Below are 22503 nucleotides of genomic sequence, written 5' to 3' on the forward strand. Positions count from 1 at the left end.
TCAATATTATCACTTAATGACATAATTTCATCACGTTGAATCTTTGCCTGCTCACCAAAAAATCGACTCTTAATGACATCATATGACATAAGTTGCGCAACAGTTGTGTCTGTGTTGTTGCTACATTTTTTATAAATTTTCTTTACAAATGCTGATAATGCTGTGTCATTTGATGTCCTCGTGATGTAATTAGCATCAATACATAAATTATTTGTTATTGACAATAGTACAATTGTTGTTGGAAATACAGTCTGTATGACTTTAAGATTATTGTTCCTTAACACAACGACACGAAGTTTTTGATTAAATTTAAAAAAATTTTCCGTTAAAATTTCAACTTTTGTGTACGAAAGTAAAAATTTATCAATTGTAGGCACATCAGCCAGTAAGTCATCATCAAGTTCCTTCAAATTGACATTCTCAATTGATATATGATATAATTTTGGACATCCAGCAAAGACATTACGCTTAATATCCACCAAATTAGGTCCATTTATGTTCATATTATTGAGATTAAGGAAGTAACTGCAGACATTTAAAGGCACAAATTTTGTTAAACTTTCACGTTTTATATAAAATGTTTTAACATCTGCTGTTCCTTTACCATTACTATGTACACCAGATATTGACGTAATTGCTTGTGTCACATTTAATACATTTGTCATTTCACACATGTAGTCAAGATATATCCCAAAATATTTACATTTTAATTCTTCGGACTTAATTTGATGCACAAAAATTATTAAAATTATTAACTTTATATTCATCTTTAATTCACTGATATAAAGTTATGACTGAATGATTGAGTATGTCATTGAGTGCATCATTATCAGTTGAAAAAAAAAAAAATTTGCAACTTTTATTCAATTATTAAGCATGATTAAGTGATTTATATAAATTACACAATATATTTGTATTGATTGATTAAATATTAGTAAATATCCCGAGTAATACATGATCGAGCCAACCATGAGCGGGACTAGGATCGAGCACAGGAGCGGGACTAGGATCGAGCCAACTAGGAGCGGAACTACGATCGACCCAACTAGGAGCGGGACTAGGATCGATCCAACTAGGAGCGGGACTAGGATCGAGCACAGGAGCGGGACTAGGATCGAGCACAGGAGCGGGACTAGGATCGAGCCAACCATGAGCGGGACTAGGATCGAGCACAGGAGCGGGACTAGGATCGACCAACTAGGAGCGGGACTACGATCGACCAACTAGGAGCGGGACTAGGATCGAGCACAGGAGCGGGACTAGGATCGAGCCAACTAGGAGCGGGACTAGGATCGACCCAACTAGGAGCGGGACTAGGATCGATCATAGGAGCGGGACTAGGAGGCGAGCCAACAAGATTGAACCCAGAAACACGACAAAAAAGGGATATTAAGGAGCAAAATAGAAGCGGAGCAGAGCTAGGAGCGTAGTAGGTCTAGGAGGCGAGCCAGGTGTGGGACAAGAAGGCAAGCCATGATTCGCGGGGTAACAATCGAGCCCATAAGCGGGCAGAGCGACAAACAGAGCTAGGATCGAATGAAGGAGCGAGACTAGAATCGAACTCAGGAGAGGGTTAAGGCGAGAGAGGAGAGGAGCTAGAAGCGAGACTAGAAACAGGACAAGGAAGTGAACCAAGAGCGGGACTAGAATTGACTTTAGAAGCGTGACAATATCGAGCCATCGAGCGGGATAAGAAAATGAGCCAATATTGTGGCTAGAATCAAATCCAGTATCGAGCCAAGGAGCGGGACAAAGAGAGGAGCTAAGAGCGGGACTAGAATCGAATCCAGAAACGTGACATGAGCGGGATTATGATCGTGATAAGGAGCAAGACAAGAAGTTAGACTTGAGAGAAGCGAAGAGCGGAGCTAGGAGCGGAGCTAGGAGCGGAACTACGAGCGGAGTTAGGAGTGGATCTAGGAGCGGAGCTAGGAGCGGATCTAGGAGCGGAACACCGAGCGGAGCTAGGAACCGAGCTTAGATTGGAGCTTGGAGCGGATCTACGAACCGAGCTAAGAGCTGATCTATGAGCGAAGCTAGGAGCGGATCTAGGAACCAAGCTAAGAACGGATCTAGGAACTGAACTCGACCGAGTGGAGCTAGGAGCGGAGCTAAGAGCGGAGCTAAGAGCGGAACTTGGAGCAGAGCTAGGAGGGAATTGGTTTTTTATTAAAATTTACCAGATATTTGACAAAAAGAAGAATTTAATCCAAAAAAATAATGATAGCCGAGTGATTCTATTCCTAAACCTCTACCACCTCCTCCCTCACAAAGCATGACATGACCACAAATCATTACTTAATCTTTAAATGTGTAATATATGAATAAAATAGAGATTATAATATGAGAATAACATTAGTAATAAATATGTTGAGTAAAATAGTTTTAAGATTAAATAATGTTGTGGTCAGTCATGCAACTATTAACTGTTAATTCCTATTTTTTTGTAATCCATTAAGTCCGATTTCAAATTCCAGTTCTGAAAAATATGAAGCATTAGTTTCTTATTAACTATGCGCTGTACATAACTCACATCAATGTCCATTCCATCTTATATAAATTGAGTCAGTCAGTTGTTGAGTCAGTCATGCCGAGTCAGTCATACATCATGTAAATTATGACAAATACAAATGTAAATGAAAATGTCGAGGAAATGACAAGCATTGTTATTTTATAGTTAGACATATGTGACATGTCCTTTAACTGATTTGATGATGTTGTGCTGGATTGGATGAAGTCATGCATGATTGATGTTAGGTTGGTGACTTTTGTGTCCAATTCTATCACTTTGGTGTCCATTGCTGTTATTTTGGTGTTGACGGCTTTAGTTGAAATTGCCTGAAATCGTTCCTTGAGAGGCGTTGAGTTAGATAAGCTTGAATTTTGGAATCGATTTTGAAGATTTTGGAGATTTTGATCGAAAATTGGAAATGATTCATAGTTGACATAAATCAGTGAGTCTTCCAGTTTTTGTAATTCCTTTTCGATGTCTGAAAAGCCAAAACATTTTAATTTTGCTTGTCTGATGACTTCTTTTACTGCTGTTCGGTTGTCGATAGCTTTCATGCTGATGCAATTGTTACCAAATAGATACAACCAAGCCAAATTGTTCAAATTCTCAAAAACTTGAGTGCCGATGTGAATTAGTTTATTAGACGAAAAACTAACAACCTTCAACTCCGGATTATAGGTAAACAGTCCATCCTCAAGAAATTCAATGTCATTATGAGTCAAATCAAGATAAACCAACTTAGGAAATGGCTTCAAATTGCTCTGCTGAACTTCCTTAATACGTCCATTTCGAATAAAAATCATTTTAATATTTGTGAAGAAATTTGCTAAATTGCGCGGGAAATATTCTATGACACGAGAGGAATCGACTGAATAAAATCCAGCGACATCCGAATTGCTCTTGCCCAATGCGTGATTTCCAGCCACAGAATTAATCACAGCTGATTCTTTTGATTTTATGTTAACAGTATTTTGGAGGTCGCAATGATAAACATCACCAACAGCAGTAAAAGTCCAATTTTCAAACTTGCATTCCATATCCACAGAATCACCAAATCCACAGATCAGTGCCGAGCATGCAACAAAGCTGTAATTTAATAAATTTTAACATTAATTAATAATTTTAGAAATTTGACATTAAAAAAATGATGAAAAAGTCTTAAAATTAAGTCAGAGTACATCCATTCCATCCCTAAATTACTCATCACTTACACAAAAATTTCCTTTATTGCCATTTTGTGATTGTGCTGATTTTTTTTAATGTTAATTGTTCAACTGATGACTTTAAAGTGATTTAATTTTCATAAAAAAATCTAAGCTTCATATAATGAGTCAATGACTAATATTTATATCACTAGTTATACTGATCCATGACTAAACTCAGATGGAACTTAAAGCTGTGGTCTATCGCTTGAGAATTAAGGAAGCGACCGAGCTTTGTGCCGGGATAAACAGGCTAAAGGAACCTATCCAAACCACCTTTTCTGAAAAATGACAGCCGCACAGTCAGACTAGGGTTGTGTAAGGCTAACAACCGACCATTTAGGACCAAATAGGATTGGACTAACATCGCTGACTTCCACACCAACAGTACAATTCGATTAATCGATCAAAAAACCAATCCCAGTCGTTGGTGACTATGACTTGATGTCGGATTCAGTTTACATTCAATACCATGTTTGAGTCACGTCAGTCAAAGTATAAGGAATACCGGATGGAACACTTAGACTAACATGATGTCTACTCTAGCTTGATGTACATTCTCATTAAATCAAGACACGTTGACCTGAGGACAAATTAATCATGTGTGATCCAGGAAAAATAGGGAAAATGGAGGGAGAGGAGGGGATGGCGTTAAAAAAATAAATAAAAATTAAATTTTATTATTTTTTAAAATTTAATTTAATTTTATTTATATATTATCAATAATTTAAGGCTGTTCCACTGATGGAAGTAGCCAGCAATACCCTCCCCCCCCCTTATCCCCCCGAACTTCCCCCCGCACTTCCCCCTGCACTTCCTCCCCTCTTCCTCCCCCTCTTCCCCCCCTCTTCCCCCCCTCTTCCCCCCCTCTTCCCCCCCTCTTCCCCCCCTCTTCCCCCCCTCTTCCCCTTTATTCCCCCTTGTGTCCTTGACCTTTACTGAAATTTTTATTTTTAAAAAAGCAAAAAAAAAAATTTAAAATTTAAAAAAACGTTACAAAATAAATGGTTTTTCTATTCTCATGGGAGGGGGGGGGTCCATATCCCCAATACCCTGGTTCCCTACATCCCTAGTTCCACTTAATACACATGCAACTCTAATGATCACGGATCTGGTTCATTGTATAAATTTTCGGCTGTAATATCCTGATTAATAGCTTTTACAGGTGCTATTGGCGATGGAACTGCCAATGACTTTGAACTTGATGTTGCTTTTAATGGTGATTTAAATGCAGTCATATTGGATTGACGTGGCTGTTGATCATATAAATTACAAAATGTTGGATTTTTTGGAATTGGTGCCTCATAAATCATATTGTTGATGCATACAGCAGGTTGATCTCGTTGATAATAAAATTTACTGATTATTGTCATGAGAACAATTATTTGAAATATTGTTGGAATGAAGAATAAGATGCAGCTGTAAATGATTAATTAGATTGATGATAAAATTATTTAAATTAATTAAAGTTACTTACGTAAGTATAAATTCAGTGGTTTGATCCATGGTTGGTTAATTTAAAATATTCTGAAAAATAAAATAATAAATTCAACAAAATTAGATTCTAATGTGATGAAATTTACAGACTGAATGACGATAATGAATAAAAAATAGTGATGTGTCATTTTTTTATGTACATATATCAGATATATTCCGACTATATAGATACAGAATAATCAAAGAACCGAAGAATCGAGCAACCGAAGAACTGAAAAGAATGAAGAGGACACGAAGAGAACACGAAGAGAACGAAGAGAACACGAAGAGAACGAAGAGAACACAAATAGAACACGAAGAGAACACGAAGAGAACACGAAGAGAACACGAAGAGAACACGAAGAGAACACGAAGAGAACACGAAGAGAACCGAAAAGAACACGAAGAGAACGAAGAGAACCGTAGAGAACACGAATAGAACGAAGAGAACGAAGAGAACACGAAGAGAACACAAAGAGAACACGAAGAGAACACGAAGAGAACACGAAGAGAACACAAAGAGAACACGAAGAGAACACGAAGAGAACACGAAGAGAACACGAAGAGAACACGAAGAGAACACGAAGAGAACACAAAGAGAACACGAAGAGAACACAAAGAGAACACGAAGAGAACGAAGAGAACACGAAGAGAACACAAAGAGAACACGAAGAGAACGAAGAGAACACGAAGAGAACGAAGAGAACGAAGAGAACACGAAGAGAACACGAAGAGAACACGAAGAGAACACGAAGAGAACACAAAGAGAACACGAAGAGAACACGAAGAGAACACGAAGAGAACACGAAGAGAACAAGAAGATAACACAAAGAGAACACAAAGAGAACACGAAGAGAACACGAAGAGAACACGAAGAGAACACAAAGAGAACACAAAGAGAACACGAAGAGAACAAGAAGAGAACGAAGAAAACACAAAAAGAACACGAATAGAATGAAGAGAAAACGAAGAGAACGAACGAAACACAAAAAGAACACGAAGAGAACGAAGAGAACACGAAGAGAACACGAAGAGAACACGAAGAGAACACGAAGAGAACACGAAGAGAACACGAAGAAATCAAGAAGAACACGAAGAGAACACGAAGAGAACACGAAGAGAACACGAAGAGAACACGAAGAGAACACGAAGAGAACACGAAGAGAACACAAAGAGAACACGAAGAGAACGAAGAGAACGAAAAGAACACAAAGAGAACCCGAAGAGAACGAAGAGAACGAAGAGAACACAAAGAGAACACAAAGAGAACACGAAGAGAACGAAGAGAACGAAAAGAACACGAAGAGAACACAAAGAGAACACGAAGAAAAAACAAAGAGAACACGAAGAGAACACAAAGAGAATGAAGAGAACACAAAGAAAACACAAAGAGAACACAAAGAAAACACAAAGAAAACACAAAGAGAACACAAAGAGAACACGAAGAGAACACAAAGAGAACACAAAAAGAACACGAAGAGAACGAAGAGAACACGAAAAGAACGAAGAGAACACGAAGAGAAAACAAATAGAACACGAAGAGAACGAAGAGAACACAAAGAGAACACGAAAAAATCAAGAAGAGAACACGAAAAGAACACAAAGAGAACACGAAGAGAACACGAAGAGAACACAAACAGAACACGAAGAGAACACAAAGAGAACACGAAGAGAACACAAAGAGAACCGAAGAGAATACAAAGAGAACACGAAGAGAACACGAAGAGAACACAAAGAGATCACGAAGAGACCACGAAGAGAACACAAAGAGAACACAAAGAGAACACGAAAAAATCAAGAAGAGAACACGAAGAGAACACGAAGAGAACACGAAGAGAACACGAAGAGAACACAAAGAGAACACAAAGAGAACACGAAGAGAACACGAAAAGAACGAAAAGAACACGAAGAAAACACGAAGAGAACACGAAGAGAACACAAAGAGAACACAAAAAGAACACGAAGAGAACGAAGAGAACACGAAAAGAACGAAGAGAACACGAAGAGAACACGAAGAGAACACGAAGAAATCAAGAAGAGAACACGAAGAGAACACAAAGAGAACACAAAAAGAACACGAAGAGAACGAAGAGAACACGAAAAGAACGAAGAGAACACGAAGAGAAAACGAAGATAACACGAAGATAACACGAAGAGAATACGTAGAGAATACGAGTAGAAAACACGAAGAGAACACAAAGAGAACACGAAGAGAACACAAAGAGAACACGAAGAGAACGAAAAGAACGAAGAGAACGAAAAACTGAGTATGACTACTGCTCTTGGCTATGATAAATGTTTAGTACGTTGCATGATTAATAATATTGTCATAAAGAAGTCAAAATAATATTATTCAAATTATATCCAATTCATGCTGGAAAAATACAGTTGATTAATCATAAAATCACAATTCTACTTGAAAAAATATCTTTATTATTACAAAAATTAGCAAAATTTACAAAAATCAACGAGTTATGTCATGGACATTATGGACCAAATCCAAGACTTGCTTGTACAATTGCTGATTTTTCACTATTAATCTTATCCAATCCATTATTATAAATTTTACCAGCATCAGCAAGATTTTTTATACATGATAATGGAAATGGTGATCCAAAATTAACATCCTTAAATGATTCAGTCACAACTTTATAGTCAATTTCAGTCAAATCAGCAATTTCTCTTCCAAAATTATTCAAATATGTATCAAGCATTCCTGAATTTTCTGAAATAATTCCATCTAATGCTGTACTTAATGAATTTGACTGCTCGAATGGATTTTGTGCTGAATGTGATTGCATTAATGTGACAACATGTTCAACCCAGCTGTTAGTGACTCTCGTGTAGGTTCGAAGGGATTGATCAAAATGTGATTCATAAAACCAGCAAATTTTTTGATTTCCACCGCCGCATGAGATGTCTGTAAATGGATATAAAAAAATAGGGTTGTAGGATTAGAGACAATCAGGACACTTATATGGATAGGTGTAAATGCGTCACTGGGGATTGTAGAAGAGATAGAGAGACATATAGGTACTATAGTGACATATAGTGACAAAATGCGACGAGAGAGAGGCAGAGAGCGGCAGAGAGCAATAGAGAGCGACCAAGAGAGTCAGAGAGCGACAGAGAGCGACCAAGAGAGTCAGAGCGAGGCAAAGAGTGGCAGAGAGTGACAAAGAGTGACAAACAGCGATATAGAGTGACAGAGAGGAATAAAGAGAGCAACAAAGAGAGCAACAAAGAGAGCGACAGAGAGCAACAAAGAGAGCGACAAAAAGGAACAAAGAGAGCGACAGAGAGCAACAAAGAGAGTGACAGAGAGGAATAAAGATAGCAACAAAGAGGAACAAAGAGAGCAACAAAGAGAGCAACAAAGAGAGGAACAAAGAGAGCGACAGAGAGGAACAAAGAGAGAGCAACAAAGATAGCAACAAAGAGGAACAAAGAGAGCAACAAAGAGAGCAACAAAGAGAGCAACAAAGAGAGCAACAAAGAGAGCGACAGAGAGCAACAGAGAGCGACAGAGAGAGCAACAGAGAGCGGCAGAGAGAGCAACAAAGAGGAACAAAGAGAGCGACAGAGAGCAACAAAAAGAGCAACAAAGAGAGCAACAAAGAGAGCGACTGAGAGCAACAAAGAGAGCAACAAAGAGAGCAACAAAGATAGCAACAAAGAGGAACAAAGAGAGCAACAAAGAGAGCAACAAAGAGAGCAACAAAGAGAGCGACAGAGAGCAACAGAGAGCGACAGAGAGAGCAACAGAGAGCGGCAGAGAGCGACATAAACCTTCCGAGAGAGTAAGAGAGCAACAAAGAGAGGCCAAGAGAGACTAAGAGAAAGAGAGCAACAGAGAGACACCCTTAGGCACCACATGAGTATCAAGAAGATCAATTTGGATGAATAACCGTCCTTACCTCTAACAAAATTAGACACAAAAATTAATAAAATTACACAAATTTTAAATTCCATTTTTTTTTCTATAAATTTAAATAACAAAATAAAAAAATTAAATTCAGCAATTTCAGACCGTCCAATTTATACTGAACTAACTCTACCGTCCACAACTACCTTTTATAATTCAACTGATAATGACAAAAATTGATAAAAAATTTTTAATATATTTTTTTTTATTACTCTATTAGTTTGATGAACTGAAAATCAATAAAATAGTAATTCTATTGTAAAGAAATTTAAATTTTTTTTTTATGCCTTTTTTTAAGGCACGACAAAATTTAAAATCAAAATTCATTAAATTAAGAATTAATGACACAGATTAAGAAGCTATAAACATTTTAAAAGTCATGATTCAATTGTTCAGCTGGAATAATAAATATTAATTTATAAGACATGGAGCATGCAAGATTTCAATCTTGTTAGTCATTTTTGAAGGTTTAAGCTTGTTGGTTGTGTGACGCGGTTGATTAGGGTGTCGTCTCATAACTCGGGTTCAAAAGCTGAAGGGGTTCATTCTGTGGCTTGCGACGACATGCTACTTAGGGTCATCTGTGGCTTGCGACGACATGCTACTTAGGGTCATCTGTGGCTTGCGACGAAGCCCGACGGTGCTACTTAGAGTCGGAAAAATTGGGACGAATCTTGGAGAAGAAGTTGATGTTGGTTGTCTCTGTCATGAAAAACCGTGTGTTTTATTTTCAACATCCTCACCCTCCCCACCAACCTACCCTCCCCCTACCTAATACACAGCCATTATAATCTAAAGAAATAAATTTGATTTGTTTTTTTTAAAGTAAATTTTATTTAATTTTTTTGGCATCAAAAACTACAGCAATTTATGTCATATTCAGACTGTCATGACCCAGACAGGGTGTCATATGCAGACTGTCATGATCCAGACAGGGTGTCATGACTCAGACAGGGTGTCATGTCACAGACAGGGTGTCATGTCACAGACAGGGTGTCATGTCACAGACAGGGTGTCATGTCACAGACAGGGTGTCATGTCACAGACAGGGTGTCATGTCACAGACAGGGTGTCATGTCACAGACAGGGTGTCATGACCAAGACATGAGTGTCATGACCTAGACATGAGTGTCATGACCCAGACATGAGTGTCATGTCACAGACTGTCATGACTCAGACAGGGTGTCATGACGCAGACATGGGTGTCATGTGACCCAGACAGGGTATCATGTGACGCAGACATGAGTGTCATGTCACAGACAAGGTGTCATGACCAAGACTGTCATGTCTCCCACTATACCCTGTGCTGTCAAGTACAGTCGAGCTACTCATTACACATCCATCGATCCCTCAAACTGTATAACAACAATCAAGTACATGACACATGCTGATGCAAATTTAAACATTAAATTCCAATTAAATTCAAAAAATTTACATGAAAATGCAACATTTGTGTGTCGAATTTGCATGATAAGTTGTGTAATTTTATCGCCATTTTCAGGTTCCGCTGACATTTTTGTGTACAGCATCTGTATAGACTTCCGTTTAGCATTCAATATCATTTCAGCTGAATAAATTATAAAACCTAATGCAATAGCTGTCGTTGTTATGTTGAATGTTAATGCAACTGTTGACATGACATTTATATCCGGTGCTATAACAAGCTTCGATGACGCAATTATGAACCAAATAAGAAAAATTGCAAAAGTTCCCATCATTGGATGTCCATAAATTGTATTATAAAGTCTAACACATTTTGCTATTTTTAAATGAATTTTTGATAAATTTTGGACTGACTGATTAATTGACATATTCATCATGTCATATCTAGTTCCAATGCTGTACATAAGCACAATATAATGCAGGAATAAGACAATTCCAATAATAAATACTAAATAATTATAAATGCACACAATTATGCCAATAATTTGTAATTTTATAATTTTTATGCTTATTATCATCGTTATTACAACTTGACTGACAAGCAGGCACATGATGAGTCCTATTAAGGCAAGCAACTTAGTCCTCTGACTCTTATAATTCAATTTTAATCCAATTTTACTCAATTTTTCATCAATTTCACTTAAAATTATTAAAATTTTTAATATTTTATCACGATTTGTCAGAACCCACAGCATAGCCACGACTATAAAGGCACAGTCAATTCCAATTAGAATATTTGAACTAATTTTTGATAATTTTGTTGAAAATAATTTACTTATTAATTCTGACTTTAAATAGAACCAACATCCAATGATGTAAATGACTATTGTTAATAAAATTATTAATTTATTCCATAATTTAGTCACAATTTTGGATGTTTTGATGTCTATGTTGAAGCTGAATAGTCCAGTCATTGATGAGATGATAAAGAGTGGCTTTAGGGATGTGTAGACTTCCAATAGCATCTTTTATGGACTGCGGTCTTAAGCTGTTGATGACTAAATAGGCAATTTGGGACAGTAACAGTGAATTTTGGGGTTTCCGGATCAAATTGCCTTCTGTTTGACCATTTGGACACACCTTTGTATTGTCCAGTGATGGACAACCTTTTTTTTGTCACATGTTGATGCTAAGCATCGATCAAGACCCAACTCGGCGTACGGTTCATGACATATTCATGAAATGTTGACGTGCCGTGGCACACAGGTTGTTCACCACTGGAGTTAGTGAATTTTAGCAATTGGAGTAGCTGAAGTGTCATTCATCATTACCGTTCAGTTGTATTTGTACAGTTATTGAATCTATCATTACTAGTGGGGTTGGGCAGAAACGTTTTGAGGTAGAGTGGCAGGTGGGGTTGATATTGCTATCCAGGCATTACAAAAGCTTGATGCCTTTGACACCAGCATAGAGTCATGACAATTTAGGATTCGATATTGGATCAATTGATTATGTTGTATTACGTTGCCAGATTTTCAATCAAAATTGATCAAAATTTGTGCGAAATTGTCAGATTTTCTGTCAAAATTGACCAGAATTTGTGCTCTGTTGCCAGATTTTCAGTCAAAATTGATCAGAATTTGTGCGACGTTGCCAGATTTTCAGTCAAAATTGATCAAAATTTGAGCTAAGTTGCCAGATTTTCAGTCAAAATTGACCAGAATTTGTGCTACGTTGCCAGATTTTCAGTCAAAATTGATCAAAATTTGAGCTACGTTGCCAGATTTTCAGTCAAAATTGATCAGAATTTGTGCTACGTTGCCAGATTTTCAGTCAAAATTTAGTTAAATTTTTCCTACGTTGGCAATTTTTTGGAATCACTCAACTATTGAAGATTAAATAGGTGAAATTGGAGAATTATTGAATTATCTCAAGTTTGGTGCCAAATGGTCGGCATGTATAGCTTTACAGAGTAAATAGGCAATGTTTGTAGATTTAATGATCTTTGTGGTATTTACAATGGATTGTGTTGAATTAGTATACTGTCAAAATATGTATGTCTGTTACCCGAAAAGCACAAATCGGTTAATCTATCTAAAATCATGTTCCAGCTTGACGTGACTCTGACTCTCACTGTGTATAAGTAGACCTGGTGCCGGATTTTGGCTTGATTAAGCTACTTTTGCTATTCGGGTTGCATTTGTTTGATTGAGATCCTTTTGCTGCATGTCATGAAGTCTTGGGAGGGTTGATAACCAAGGAGAGAGAATCTGGAGAGAGGAACTTGAGAGAGGAACTGGAGAGACAAACTAGAGAGAGGAACTGGAGAGAGGAACTGGAGAGAGAAACTGGAGAGAGGAACGGGAGAGAAAGGAACTGGAGAGAGAGGAACTGGAGAGAGCTGGAGAGAGGAACGGGAGAGAGAGGAACTGGAGAGAGAGGAACGAGAGAGAGGAACGAGAGAGAGGAACTGGAGAGAGAGGAACTGGAGAGAGCTGGAGAGAGGAACGGGAGAGAGAGGAACTGGAGAGAGAGGAACTGGAGAGACAAACTAGAGAGAGGAACTGGAGAGAGGAACTGGAGAGAGAAACTGGAGAGAGGAACGGGAGAGAAAGGAACTGGAGAGAGAGGAACTGGAGAGAGCTGGAGAGAGGAACGGGAGAGAGAGGAACTGGAGAGAGAGGAACGAGAGAGAGGAACGAGAGAGAGGAACTGGAGAGAGAGGAACTGGAGAGAGCTGGAGAGAGGAACGGGAGAGAGAGGAACTGGAGAGAGAGGAACTGGAGAGACAAACTAGAGAGAGGAACTGGAGAGAGGAACTGGAGAGAGAAACTGGAATGAAGAACTGGAGAGAGGAATGAGAGAGCGAGAGGAATGGGAGAGAGGAACTAGAGAGAGGAACGGGAGGAGAGGAACGGGAAGAGAGGAACTGGAGAGAGGAACTGGAGAGAGGAACTAGAGAGAGGAACGGGAGAGAGGAACGGGAGAGAGGAACTGGAGAGAGGAACTGGAGAGAGGAACGGGAGAGAGGAACTGGGGAGAGGAACGGGAGAGAGGGACGAGAAAGAGAGAGGAACGGGAGAGAGGGACGAGAAAGAGAGAGGAACGGGAGAGAGGGACGAGAAAGAGAGAGGAACGGGAGAGAGGAACTGGAAAGAGGAATGGGAAAGAGTAACGGGAGAGAGAGGAATGAGAGAGAGGTACGAAAGAGAGAGGATCTGGAGAGAAGAACGAGAGAGAGTAGAGGAAGGGCTAAGGCCGATAATCAACCTTAATTGATCACTTCCTCATCCTCAAGAAACTCAAGACATTCATGTCCAAATATTCCTTCATTTTGTAACATAATATCCACAACCAACTTCAAATACGCATTATTCTGAGCAATATAAAAGACATCAAGCATGTTATTCACACCACAAAGTCATCAAAATCCAACAAAGTCATGTTGTCAGACGTTTACTCATCCGTAAAGCCATTATTCATCATATCATCACTAACAGGCTTATTTTTCATTAAAATTGACTTTAAAAATGATAAAATTTTGAGGCCATTTTGGAGTTCCTTGACTGTATTTGGTGTCATAATGATACACACGATTGGATATTGGCAGTACTCAAGTTCGGACATAATTTCAAAAATCTTTGAGACAAAGACATCAACAAGAGGATCAACAATGTTAATGTTTATGGACTACAGCATAATGGTCATGTCCATGTCCTGGATTTATTATAAACGTGATAAAATATTAAAAATTTTAATTAATTTAAGTGAAATTGATGAGAAATTTTGTGAATTTGAGGTTAGAATTAATTATAAATTACAGAATAAGACATTGTGGATAGTGCTGGGTACGGTGCTGTTGACTGTACTTTTAGTTCTGTTTATACAGCTTCTATTAGCTATATTAAGTCATACAGTGTCATTTCATATGAATTATCATATTCCGTTGTTCTATATTCAATTATTTATCACAAAAATATCAATCATATCCCATTACATCATTATCATGTCCAAGATCAGCAACCGCTTCGACATCCTGAATGACTGCATTGATAAATCCATAAATAAATTGTCAATAATTCATATAAAAATAGCTGAATGTGTTAGACTTTATAATTCAGTTTATGGACATCCAATGATGGCTACATTTGGATTTTATTTGGTACAATGTTGTGCCTACATATCAGTTCCATATCCAATGACTGGATTGACTTTATTGATGAAAATAATAATTATAATACGAATTATAATATCGGTTATAATTATTTATTTAATTATTTATTATGCTGAGAAAATTATACAGTCAAAGCTGTATGGCATGCAGCAACTATACACAAAATTGGCAATGGAACCGGAAAATGGAGATAAAATTAGTCAATTTATAATGCAAATTCGTGATACAAATGTTGATTTTTCATGTAAATTTTTTAATTTTAATTGGACATTAATGTTTAAATTTGCATCAGCATGTGTCATGTACTTGATTGTTGTATGTCAATTTAGGGATGTACATTTGAAAAATGATCAACTTATTTGTTAAATTTTTGATGATTTTTTCAAAATTGATCTGAATTTGTGCGACGTTGCCAGATTTTCAGTCAAAATTGACCAAATTTGTGCGATGTTGTCAGATTTTCAGTCAAAATTGATCAGAATTTGTGCGACGTTGCCAGATTTTCAGTCAAAATTGATCAGAATTTGTGCGACGTTGCCAGATTTTCAGTCAATATTGACCAGAATTTGTGCGACGTTGCCAGATTTTCAGTCAAAATTGATCAGAATTTGTGCGACGTTGTCAGATTTTCAGTCAAAATTGACCAGAATTTGTGCAACGTTGCCAAATTTTGAGTCAAAATTGACCTGAATTTGTGCGACGTTGCCAGATTTTCAGTCAATATTGACCAAAATTTGTGCAACGTTGCCAAATTTTCAGTCAAATTTGATCAAAATTTGAGCTTTGTTGCCAGATAATCATGTGAAAAAAAAATTAAAATTTCTTGATATTTATTATAATTAAAATAATTATATCAAATAAATATTTATATATCTATATATATATATGACAAATTGCCATCACTCAAATATGGAAAAATGTGTCGTGATGGCGCAATGGTTATAGTTATGGTTATTGCAACATGAGGTCATGGGTTCAAGACCTGACATAAGCAAACTTTTTTCTTTTTTTGATAAAGTGTGAAAATTATGAAAAATAATCTGCAGAAATTCTGTCGACGTAAAAGGTCACAATCCTGTCAGACAATTGTCAACTCTGTATCCAATTGTGAATCATGTTATGCTTAGATTTTTTATAAAAATTAAATCACTTTAAAGTCATCAGTTGAACAATTAACATTAAAAAAAAATCAGCACAATCACAAAATGGCAATAAAGGAAATTTTTGTGTAAGTGATGAGTAATTTAGGGATGGAATGGATGTACTCTGACTTAATTTTAAGAGTTTTTAATCATTTTTTTAATGTCAAATTTCTAAATTTATTAAATTACAGCTTTGTTGCATGCTCGGCACTGATCTGTGGATTTGGTGATTCTGCGGATATGGAATGCGAGTTTGGAATGTTTTACTTTATTGCTGTTGGTGATGTTTATTGTTGCGACCTTAAAAATACTCTTAACATAAAATCAAAAGAATCAGCGGTGATTAATTCGGCAAAAGGAACACATGAAACTGGCAAGAGCGACTCGGATATCGCTGGATTTTATTCAGTCGATTCCTCTCGTGTCATAGAATATTTCCCGCGCAATTTAGCAAATTTCTTCACAAATATTAAAGCGATTTTTATTAACTATGGTCGTTTGAAGGAAATTCAGCAGAGCGATTTGAAGCCATTTCCAAAGCTGGTTTATCTTAACTTAGGTGATAATGGCATTGAATTTCTTGAGGATGGACTGTTTACCTATAATCCGGAGTTGAAGGTTGTTAGTTTTTCGTCTAATAAACTAATTCACATCGGCACTCAAGTTTTTGACAATTTGAACAATTTGGCTTGGTTGTATCTTAGTAAAAACAATTGCATCAGCATGAAAGCTATCGACAACCGAACAGCAGTAAAAGAAGTCATCAGCCAAGCAAAATTAAAATGTTCAAGCTATTCAGACATCGAAAAGGAGTTACAAAAACTCGAAGACTCACTGATTTATGTCAATTGTGAATCATTTCCAATTTTCGATCAAAATCTCCAAAATCTTCATGGTCGATTCCAAAATTCAAGCTTCTCACATTACTTGCCTCTCAAGGAACGATTTGAGGCAATTTCAATTAATGCCAGTAAAGCCAGAATCTCAACGGACTCACCACAAATGACTAATTTTAAAATAATGACGTTTGTCATTTCCTTCATACTTGTCATTGCCTTTATTTTTTTGATATACACGATCATCTCAAATTATTAAACTAATCCAAAAAATTCAACAATTTATGTTATTTTTTTATAAAAATTATTTCAAAGTTTTCAATAAAATTTTCCGTTAAATTCGGAAGCAACATTCTATGTCTCTGTGTCTCTGTGTCTCTGTGTCTCTGTGTCTCTGTGTCTCTGTGTCTTTGTGTCTCTGTGTCTCTGTGTCTCTGTGTCTCTGTGTCTCTGTGTCTGTGTCTCTGTGTCTCTGTGTCTCTGTGTCTCCGTGACTCTGTGTCTCTGTGTCTCTGTGTCTCTGTGTCTCTGTGTCTGTGTCTCTGTGTCTCTGTGTCTCTGTGTCTCTGTGTCTATGTGTCTGTGTGTCTGTGTCTCTGTGTCTCTGTGTTTCTGTGTCTCTGTGTCTCTGTGTCTCTGTGTCTCTGTGTCTCTGTGTCTCTGTGTCTCTGTGTCTCTGTGTCTCTGTGTCTCTGTGTCTCTGTGTCTCTGTGTCTCTGTGTCTCTGTGTCTCTGTGTCTCTGTGTCTTTTGTGTCTCTGTGTCTCTGTGTCTCTGTGTCTCCGTGACTCTGTGTCTCTGTGTCTCTGTGTCTCTGTGTCTCTGTGTCTCTGTGTCTCCGTGTCTCTGTGTCTCTGTGTCTCTGTGTCTCTGTGTCTCTGTGTCTCTGTGTCTCTGTGTCTCTGTGTCTCTGTGTCTCTGTGTCTCTGTGTCTCTGTGTCTCTGTGTCTCTGTGTCTCTGTGTCTCTGTGTCTCTGTGTCTCTGTGTCTCTGTGTCTCTGTGTCTCTGTGTTTCTGTGTTTCTGTGTCTCTGTGTCTCTGTGTTTCTTTGGCTGTGTGTCTGTGTGTCTCTGTGTCTCTGTGTCTCTGTGTCTCTGTGTCTCTGTGTCTCTGTGTCTCTGTGTCTCTGTGTCTCTGTGTCATTGTGTCTCTGTGTCTCTGTGTCTCTGTGTCTCTGTGTCTCTGTGTCTCTGTGTCTCTGTGTCTCTGTGTCATTGTGTCTCTGTGTCTCTGTGTCTCTGTGTCTCTGTGTCTCTGTGTCTCTGTGTCTCTGTTTTGTCTCTGTGTCTAAGAGTTTAATTTAAAATTTAAATTTGAATATTTTATTAAATTTTATTCCAAAAATGACGTCCACAGAATAGAATTTCAATATTTAGCCATAGTTCCCTCAAATTGAATAATAATAATCAAGTACATGACACATGCTGTTATGAAATTAAAGACTAAATGCCAATTAAAATTGAAAAATTTACATGAAAATTCAACATTTGTGTGTCGAATTTGCATGATAAGTCCAATAATTTGAATAAAATTTTCCGGTTCCTTTTCTAATTTCATATAAAGTAACTTAATAGCATGCTGTTTAGCACTTAATATCATCTCAGCTGAATAAATGATCAAAAATAATGCAAAACATGACATAATTTAGCTACAAATAATACAAATTGTCATTTGAATGTCTGATTTTGATACATAAATGATTAATGATGCTGATATGCAGCACCAAATGAATAAATTAGCAATAAAAATCATCATTATTGGTCCATAAATTGAATTAAAAATTTCAACACAATTTAAAATAATTAAATGAATTTTTGATAAATTTTTAATTGAATTTTCAAGGCACAAATTTAATTTTTTAAATCTAATTCCAATATTGATCATTAAAATGACAAAATGTCCAATAACGGCAATTCCATTTATAAAAATCATTAAGCCATAAATTAACGGAAATAAATTTAAATTTAAATTATTTAAAATTGTATAAAAAAATTAAACAAAATTGAAATAAAATTGTTAAAATTAGAACAAAATTTGTAATTTTTTGACCTTTTTTGTAGTCAATTTTAACATTAAATTTAATTAAATTTTCATCAATTTCAGTTAATTTTAATAAAATTTGAAAAAACATTTTACGTCTTATAAATATCCAAAGAATTGACGATACAGTCAGCATATGATCTACATAAATTAGCACAAATGAGCTGGCTTTTGATGTCTTTGTGATAAAAATTTCATTAATTAAATTTGATTTTGTATAGGAATTAATTCCAATTATATAAATCATATAGAATATAAAAACTGTCAATTTATTCCATATTGTTGTGATTATTTTACATGATTTTATGTCAATTCGACAGATGAATACGCCTGTTAGGTATGACATGATGACAAGTGGCTTTAGTGATGAATATACATCCGGCAATAAACTTGGTTCTGTCATTTTTACTTTAAAATTAAAAAAAATGTTAAAAATTTTGAAAAAAATTTTAAAAAATTTAAAAAAAAATTTCAAAAATGTAAAAAAATTTCAAAAATGTAAAAAAAATTTCAAAAATGTAAAAAAAATTTCAAAAATTAAAAAAAATTAAAAAAGTTTAAAAACAAATTCAAAAATTTAAAAGAAAATTTAAAAAAATTTAAAAAATAAAAAAAATTTAAAAAATTTCAAAAATTTTTAAAAATTTAAAAAAAATTGAAAAATTTAAAAAATTTAGAAAATTTAGAAAATTTAAAAAATTTAGAAAATTTAGAAAATTTAGAAAATTTAGAAAATTTAGAAAAAAAAATTTAGAAAATTTGAAAAATTTAAAAATTTAAAAAATTTTAAAAATGTTAAAAAAAAAAAATTTGAAAAAAATTTCAAAAATTAAAAAAAAATATACAAAAATTTAAAAAATTTAAAAAAATTGAAAAAAATTTAAAAATTTAAAAAAAAATTTCGATAATTTAAATAAAAAATCAAAAATTTCAAAAAAAAAAATTTTTTAAAAAATATTAAAAAATTAAAAAATTTAAAAAAAAAAATGGAGAAATTTAAAAATTTAAAAAAAAAAAAAAATTTAAAAAATTTAAAAAATTTGAAAAAAAAATTTTAAATTTTAATTTTGTGAAAAATTACCACTAATGACTATTGAATTAAATAAAATACCTATTTAATTAATTTAAGTCATGCGTCGATGAATTCAGAATGAAAAAGTTATTAAGAATTGTTGTCACTTAGAGATGAAAAAAGTCACTGCCAATAAACAGCAAGTTGGCATTTTTATAACAAATTTTGGACACACCTTAACAGCAATTAAATGTAAATAAGATGATTGTTTATTGAATTTATAGGTATGATGGTCAATAAATGCTGTTAGTTGTACATAACCACTCGAACTCAAAATGATTTTTAAATTGATTTGATTTTTAATTTAAATTTTTGAATTTTTTTTTAAATTTTTGATTATTTTTTTAGACATTTTTGAAATTTTTAAAATTTCAAAAAAAAATTTCAAATTTTTACTTACATTTATGTTTTTAAAAAATTTTTTTAAAATATTTTTTACACATTTTTTAATTTTTTAATTTTTTTTTTTTAATTTTATTAATATTTTTAAAATTTTTGAAATTTGTTTATATTATTTTTATTTTTTTAAAAATTTTTTTAAAATTTTTTGTTAATTTTAGATTTTTTTTTTTTTTGCAAATTTTTTTTAATATTTTTAAATTTTTAAAATTTTTTATACGTTTTAAAAACTTTTTTAAATTTTTATAAAATTTTTTAAAATTTTAGAAAAATTAATTTTTTTTTTAACATTTTTTAAATTATTTAAAGTTTTGAAAATTTTTCTAATATTTTTTTGAATTTGTTTTTCCATTTTTTATAATTTTTTTTAAATTTTTTTTTTTTTTAATTTTTTAAAAATTTTGATATTTTTTTTCAATTTTTTAATTTTTTTTTAAAAATTTTAAATTTTTTAACTTTTTTTTTTTTTTTTAAAACCAGTGAATTAATCATCATAACTCATATAAATTAATAATCCAACTGTGTACAATTAGGACATAATAAATTACAATTTTTATCTTTAAATGATTCCTCAAATTGTATTATAATAATAAAATACATAATAAATGCTGATGTAAAATTAAAAATTAATTTCCAATTAAAATTGAAAAATTTACATGAAAATTCCAAATTTGTGTGTCGAATTTGCATAATAAATTTAAATATTTTGTCAGAATTTCCGTTATTTTTTGACATTTTTTTATATAAAATGTGAATAATTTGATTTTTAACATTATTTAACTTATCAGCAGATCTAGTGATGACAATAAGTATCAATGCTGTATATGCTAATCCAATTATAAATCCAATAGCTGTTATATAATCCGATTTAGGTGTCAAAACGACCAAAGATGCTGATATGCAGCTCCAAATAAATAAATTACCAAAAAAAGCATCATTGGAGTTCCATAAATTAAATTATAAATTCCAATACATTTAACAATATTTAAATGAATTTTTGACAGCACCTGAACATCATAATCAGCAACACATGTGCTTAACAATTTAAATCTTAAGCTTATATTGGACATAATTATAATAAAATGTGAAATTAATGCAACGGAATTAATTAAACTTATAATATCATAAAAAATAACAATTATTTCAATTTTAAGGTCATAATGGACTTGATAGACAATGCTGGAGTTCCAGGCAATCAAGAATGTCAATATAAACCAAATATATCCTTTAATTTGCCGGTTCCGTTGCATTTTATAATCAATTTTAACACCAAATTGACTCAATTTATCATCAATTTCACTTAATTTAATTAAAATATTAAAAAAGTCATGTTGCTTAACGTATATCCAACACATTGATGATACACAATTAAAATGTCCAATATAGACTAAAATTGTCGATATTTTTGATGTTTTTGTAAAAAACATTTTATCCATCAGGTCTGATTTTGAGTAAAAATGCGCTCCAAGCATGTGACAAATTATGACAATTATGACTGTAACTTGATGCCACTTATGGACGTTAAGCTTCATACTTTTAACATTAATATTTAAATTAAATAATCCAGTTATGTATGAAGCTATAAGTAATGGCTGAATTGATTCCAAAATATCCGTAAGCATTCTGTGTCGACTGTACAGCTACTGTGCTGTATACCAATCATTCATAGCTTCATACTTGACATATTGACTCAATTTATTGTGTCTGTAAATGTTTACAATATTTATGGACAAATATCCAGTTACACATCCTCTGTCCCATTCCAACTGACTTACTTCCTTGGCTAGACCCTCTGCAGCACATTGCCGTGTCTATATCCACTGCCAATTCGAGATATCGACAACTTTACCGTCCATATCATCACAACCCAATCCAGGACTTCCTTACCCGATCAATGAATAAGCCATACCAGACTATCGCCATTTCAAATATTGACCGTTATTATTTGAATGAAAAAACGGGGATAAAAACTACGTTTTTAAAAAATAAATGACCGTTGAAAATTTTTAAAATCCAAAAATACGTTACAAACAAAAAATCAATATTTATTTAAATTCTGATGCATGTAACTGTTTTCTTTTATATAAGCAATGATATCAATGATCAGTTGAGTCTTCATTTCATGGAATTTCATGAGAAGAATTGATAATTTTTAAAAAATATTTTTCGTTGTTTACATCCATATTAACGGTTAAATATTTTTTGAATTTTCGCAAACAATTTCGAATCCTTTCGAAATGAAATGACGCAAGTCTGAGCCATACATCAATGGATTGATGACTTTTGGGACATAAGAACAGTAAAGTCACCCAGAACATCAATATGTCATCTTATTCCAAAATA

The 22503-nt window shown here is 34.2% G+C and overlaps 6 protein-coding genes across 6 annotated transcripts; 4 read left to right on the forward strand and 2 right to left on the reverse strand.

Moving 5' to 3' along the window:
- Positions 1-2099: 2099 nt before the first annotated feature.
- On the reverse strand, positions 2100-3772 carry LOC139092143 (toll-like receptor 1). Its single transcript, XM_070642491.1, has 3 exons — positions 3724-3772; positions 2534-3598; positions 2100-2479 (listed from the first exon to the last, which is right to left on the reverse strand). The coding sequence occupies exons 1-2, from the start codon at positions 3744-3746 to the stop codon at positions 2596-2598; spliced, it is 1026 nt and encodes a 341-aa protein (XP_070498592.1). The 5' UTR covers positions 3747-3772; the 3' UTR covers positions 2100-2479; positions 2534-2595.
- A 925-nt stretch (positions 3773-4697) lies between these two features.
- Positions 4698-5293, reverse strand: LOC139093231 (uncharacterized). The gene is made up of 2 exons (XM_070643923.1): positions 5192-5293; positions 4698-5133 (listed from the first exon to the last, which is right to left on the reverse strand). The coding sequence occupies exons 1-2, from the start codon at positions 5218-5220 to the stop codon at positions 4818-4820; spliced, it is 345 nt and encodes a 114-aa protein (XP_070500024.1). The 5' UTR covers positions 5221-5293; the 3' UTR covers positions 4698-4817.
- A 138-nt stretch (positions 5294-5431) lies between these two features.
- On the forward strand, positions 5432-6143 carry LOC139086452 (uncharacterized). The gene is made up of 2 exons (XM_070634949.1): positions 5432-5612; positions 5692-6143. Exons 1-2 carry the CDS (start codon positions 5432-5434, stop codon positions 6141-6143), a joined length of 633 nt encoding a protein of 210 aa, XP_070491050.1.
- A 410-nt stretch (positions 6144-6553) lies between these two features.
- Positions 6554-7457, forward strand: LOC139086550 (uncharacterized). Its single transcript, XM_070635058.1, has 2 exons — positions 6554-6778; positions 6831-7457. Exons 1-2 carry the CDS (start codon positions 6554-6556, stop codon positions 7455-7457), a joined length of 852 nt encoding a protein of 283 aa, XP_070491159.1.
- Positions 7458-8003: 546 nt separating this feature from the next.
- LOC139086623 (octapeptide-repeat protein T2-like) lies at positions 8004-8977 on the forward strand. The gene is made up of 3 exons (XM_070635182.1): positions 8004-8037; positions 8262-8392; positions 8528-8977. The coding sequence occupies exons 1-3, from the start codon at positions 8004-8006 to the stop codon at positions 8975-8977; spliced, it is 615 nt and encodes a 204-aa protein (XP_070491283.1).
- A 6864-nt stretch (positions 8978-15841) lies between these two features.
- Positions 15842-16909, forward strand: LOC139093317 (uncharacterized). Its single transcript, XM_070644037.1, has 2 exons — positions 15842-15900; positions 16006-16909. Exons 1-2 carry the CDS (start codon positions 15878-15880, stop codon positions 16907-16909), a joined length of 927 nt encoding a protein of 308 aa, XP_070500138.1. The 5' UTR covers positions 15842-15877.
- The last annotated feature ends 5594 nt before the right edge of the window (positions 16910-22503 follow it).

Source organism: Chironomus tepperi, unplaced genomic scaffold, assembly GCF_022539635.2.
Source record: "Chironomus tepperi strain 1889 unplaced genomic scaffold, CSIRO-AGI_Ctep_v1 contig_7, whole genome shotgun sequence".
Lineage (NCBI taxonomy): Eukaryota > Metazoa > Arthropoda > Insecta > Diptera > Chironomidae > Chironomus > Chironomus tepperi.

Excerpts from the sequence above, each read along its gene's own strand:
- LOC139092143 (XM_070642491.1), bottom strand. The coding sequence starts at position 3,746 with ATGGCAATAAAGGAAATTTTTGT. Across the intron at positions 3,599-3,723 it reads GCAATAAAGGAAATTTTTGT|CTTTGTTGCATGCTCGGCAC; the intron begins GTAAGTGATGAG and ends ATTAAATTACAG.
- LOC139093231 (XM_070643923.1), bottom strand. The coding sequence starts at position 5,220 with ATGGATCAAACCACTGAATTTATACTTAC. Across the intron at positions 5,134-5,191 it reads ACCACTGAATTTATACTTAC|CTGCATCTTATTCTTCATTC; the intron begins GTAAGTAACTTT and ends AATCATTTACAG.
- LOC139086452 (XM_070634949.1), top strand. The coding sequence starts at position 5,432 with ATGAAGAGGACACGAAGAGAACACGAAGAGAACGAAGAGAACACGAAG. Across the intron at positions 5,613-5,691 it reads CGAAGAGAACGAAGAGAACC|AACACGAAGAGAACACAAAG; the intron begins GTAGAGAACACG and ends GAACACGAAGAG.
- LOC139086550 (XM_070635058.1), top strand. The coding sequence starts at position 6,554 with ATGAAGAGAACACAAAGAAAACACAAAGAGAACACAAAGAAAACACAA. Across the intron at positions 6,779-6,830 it reads GAAAAAATCAAGAAGAGAAC|AACACGAAGAGAACACAAAG; the intron begins ACGAAAAGAACA and ends GAACACAAACAG.
- LOC139086623 (XM_070635182.1), top strand. The coding sequence starts at position 8,004 with ATGTTCAACCCAGCTGTTAGTGACTCTCGTGTAG. Across the intron at positions 8,038-8,261 it reads TGTTAGTGACTCTCGTGTAG|AGAGGCAGAGAGCGGCAGAG; the intron begins GTTCGAAGGGAT and ends ATGCGACGAGAG. Across the intron at positions 8,393-8,527 it reads GTGACAAACAGCGATATAGA|CAACAAAGAGGAACAAAGAG; the intron begins GTGACAGAGAGG and ends GAATAAAGATAG.
- LOC139093317 (XM_070644037.1), top strand. The coding sequence starts at position 15,878 with ATGGCAATAAAGGAAATTTTTGT. Across the intron at positions 15,901-16,005 it reads GCAATAAAGGAAATTTTTGT|CTTTGTTGCATGCTCGGCAC; the intron begins GTAAGTGATGAG and ends ATTAAATTACAG.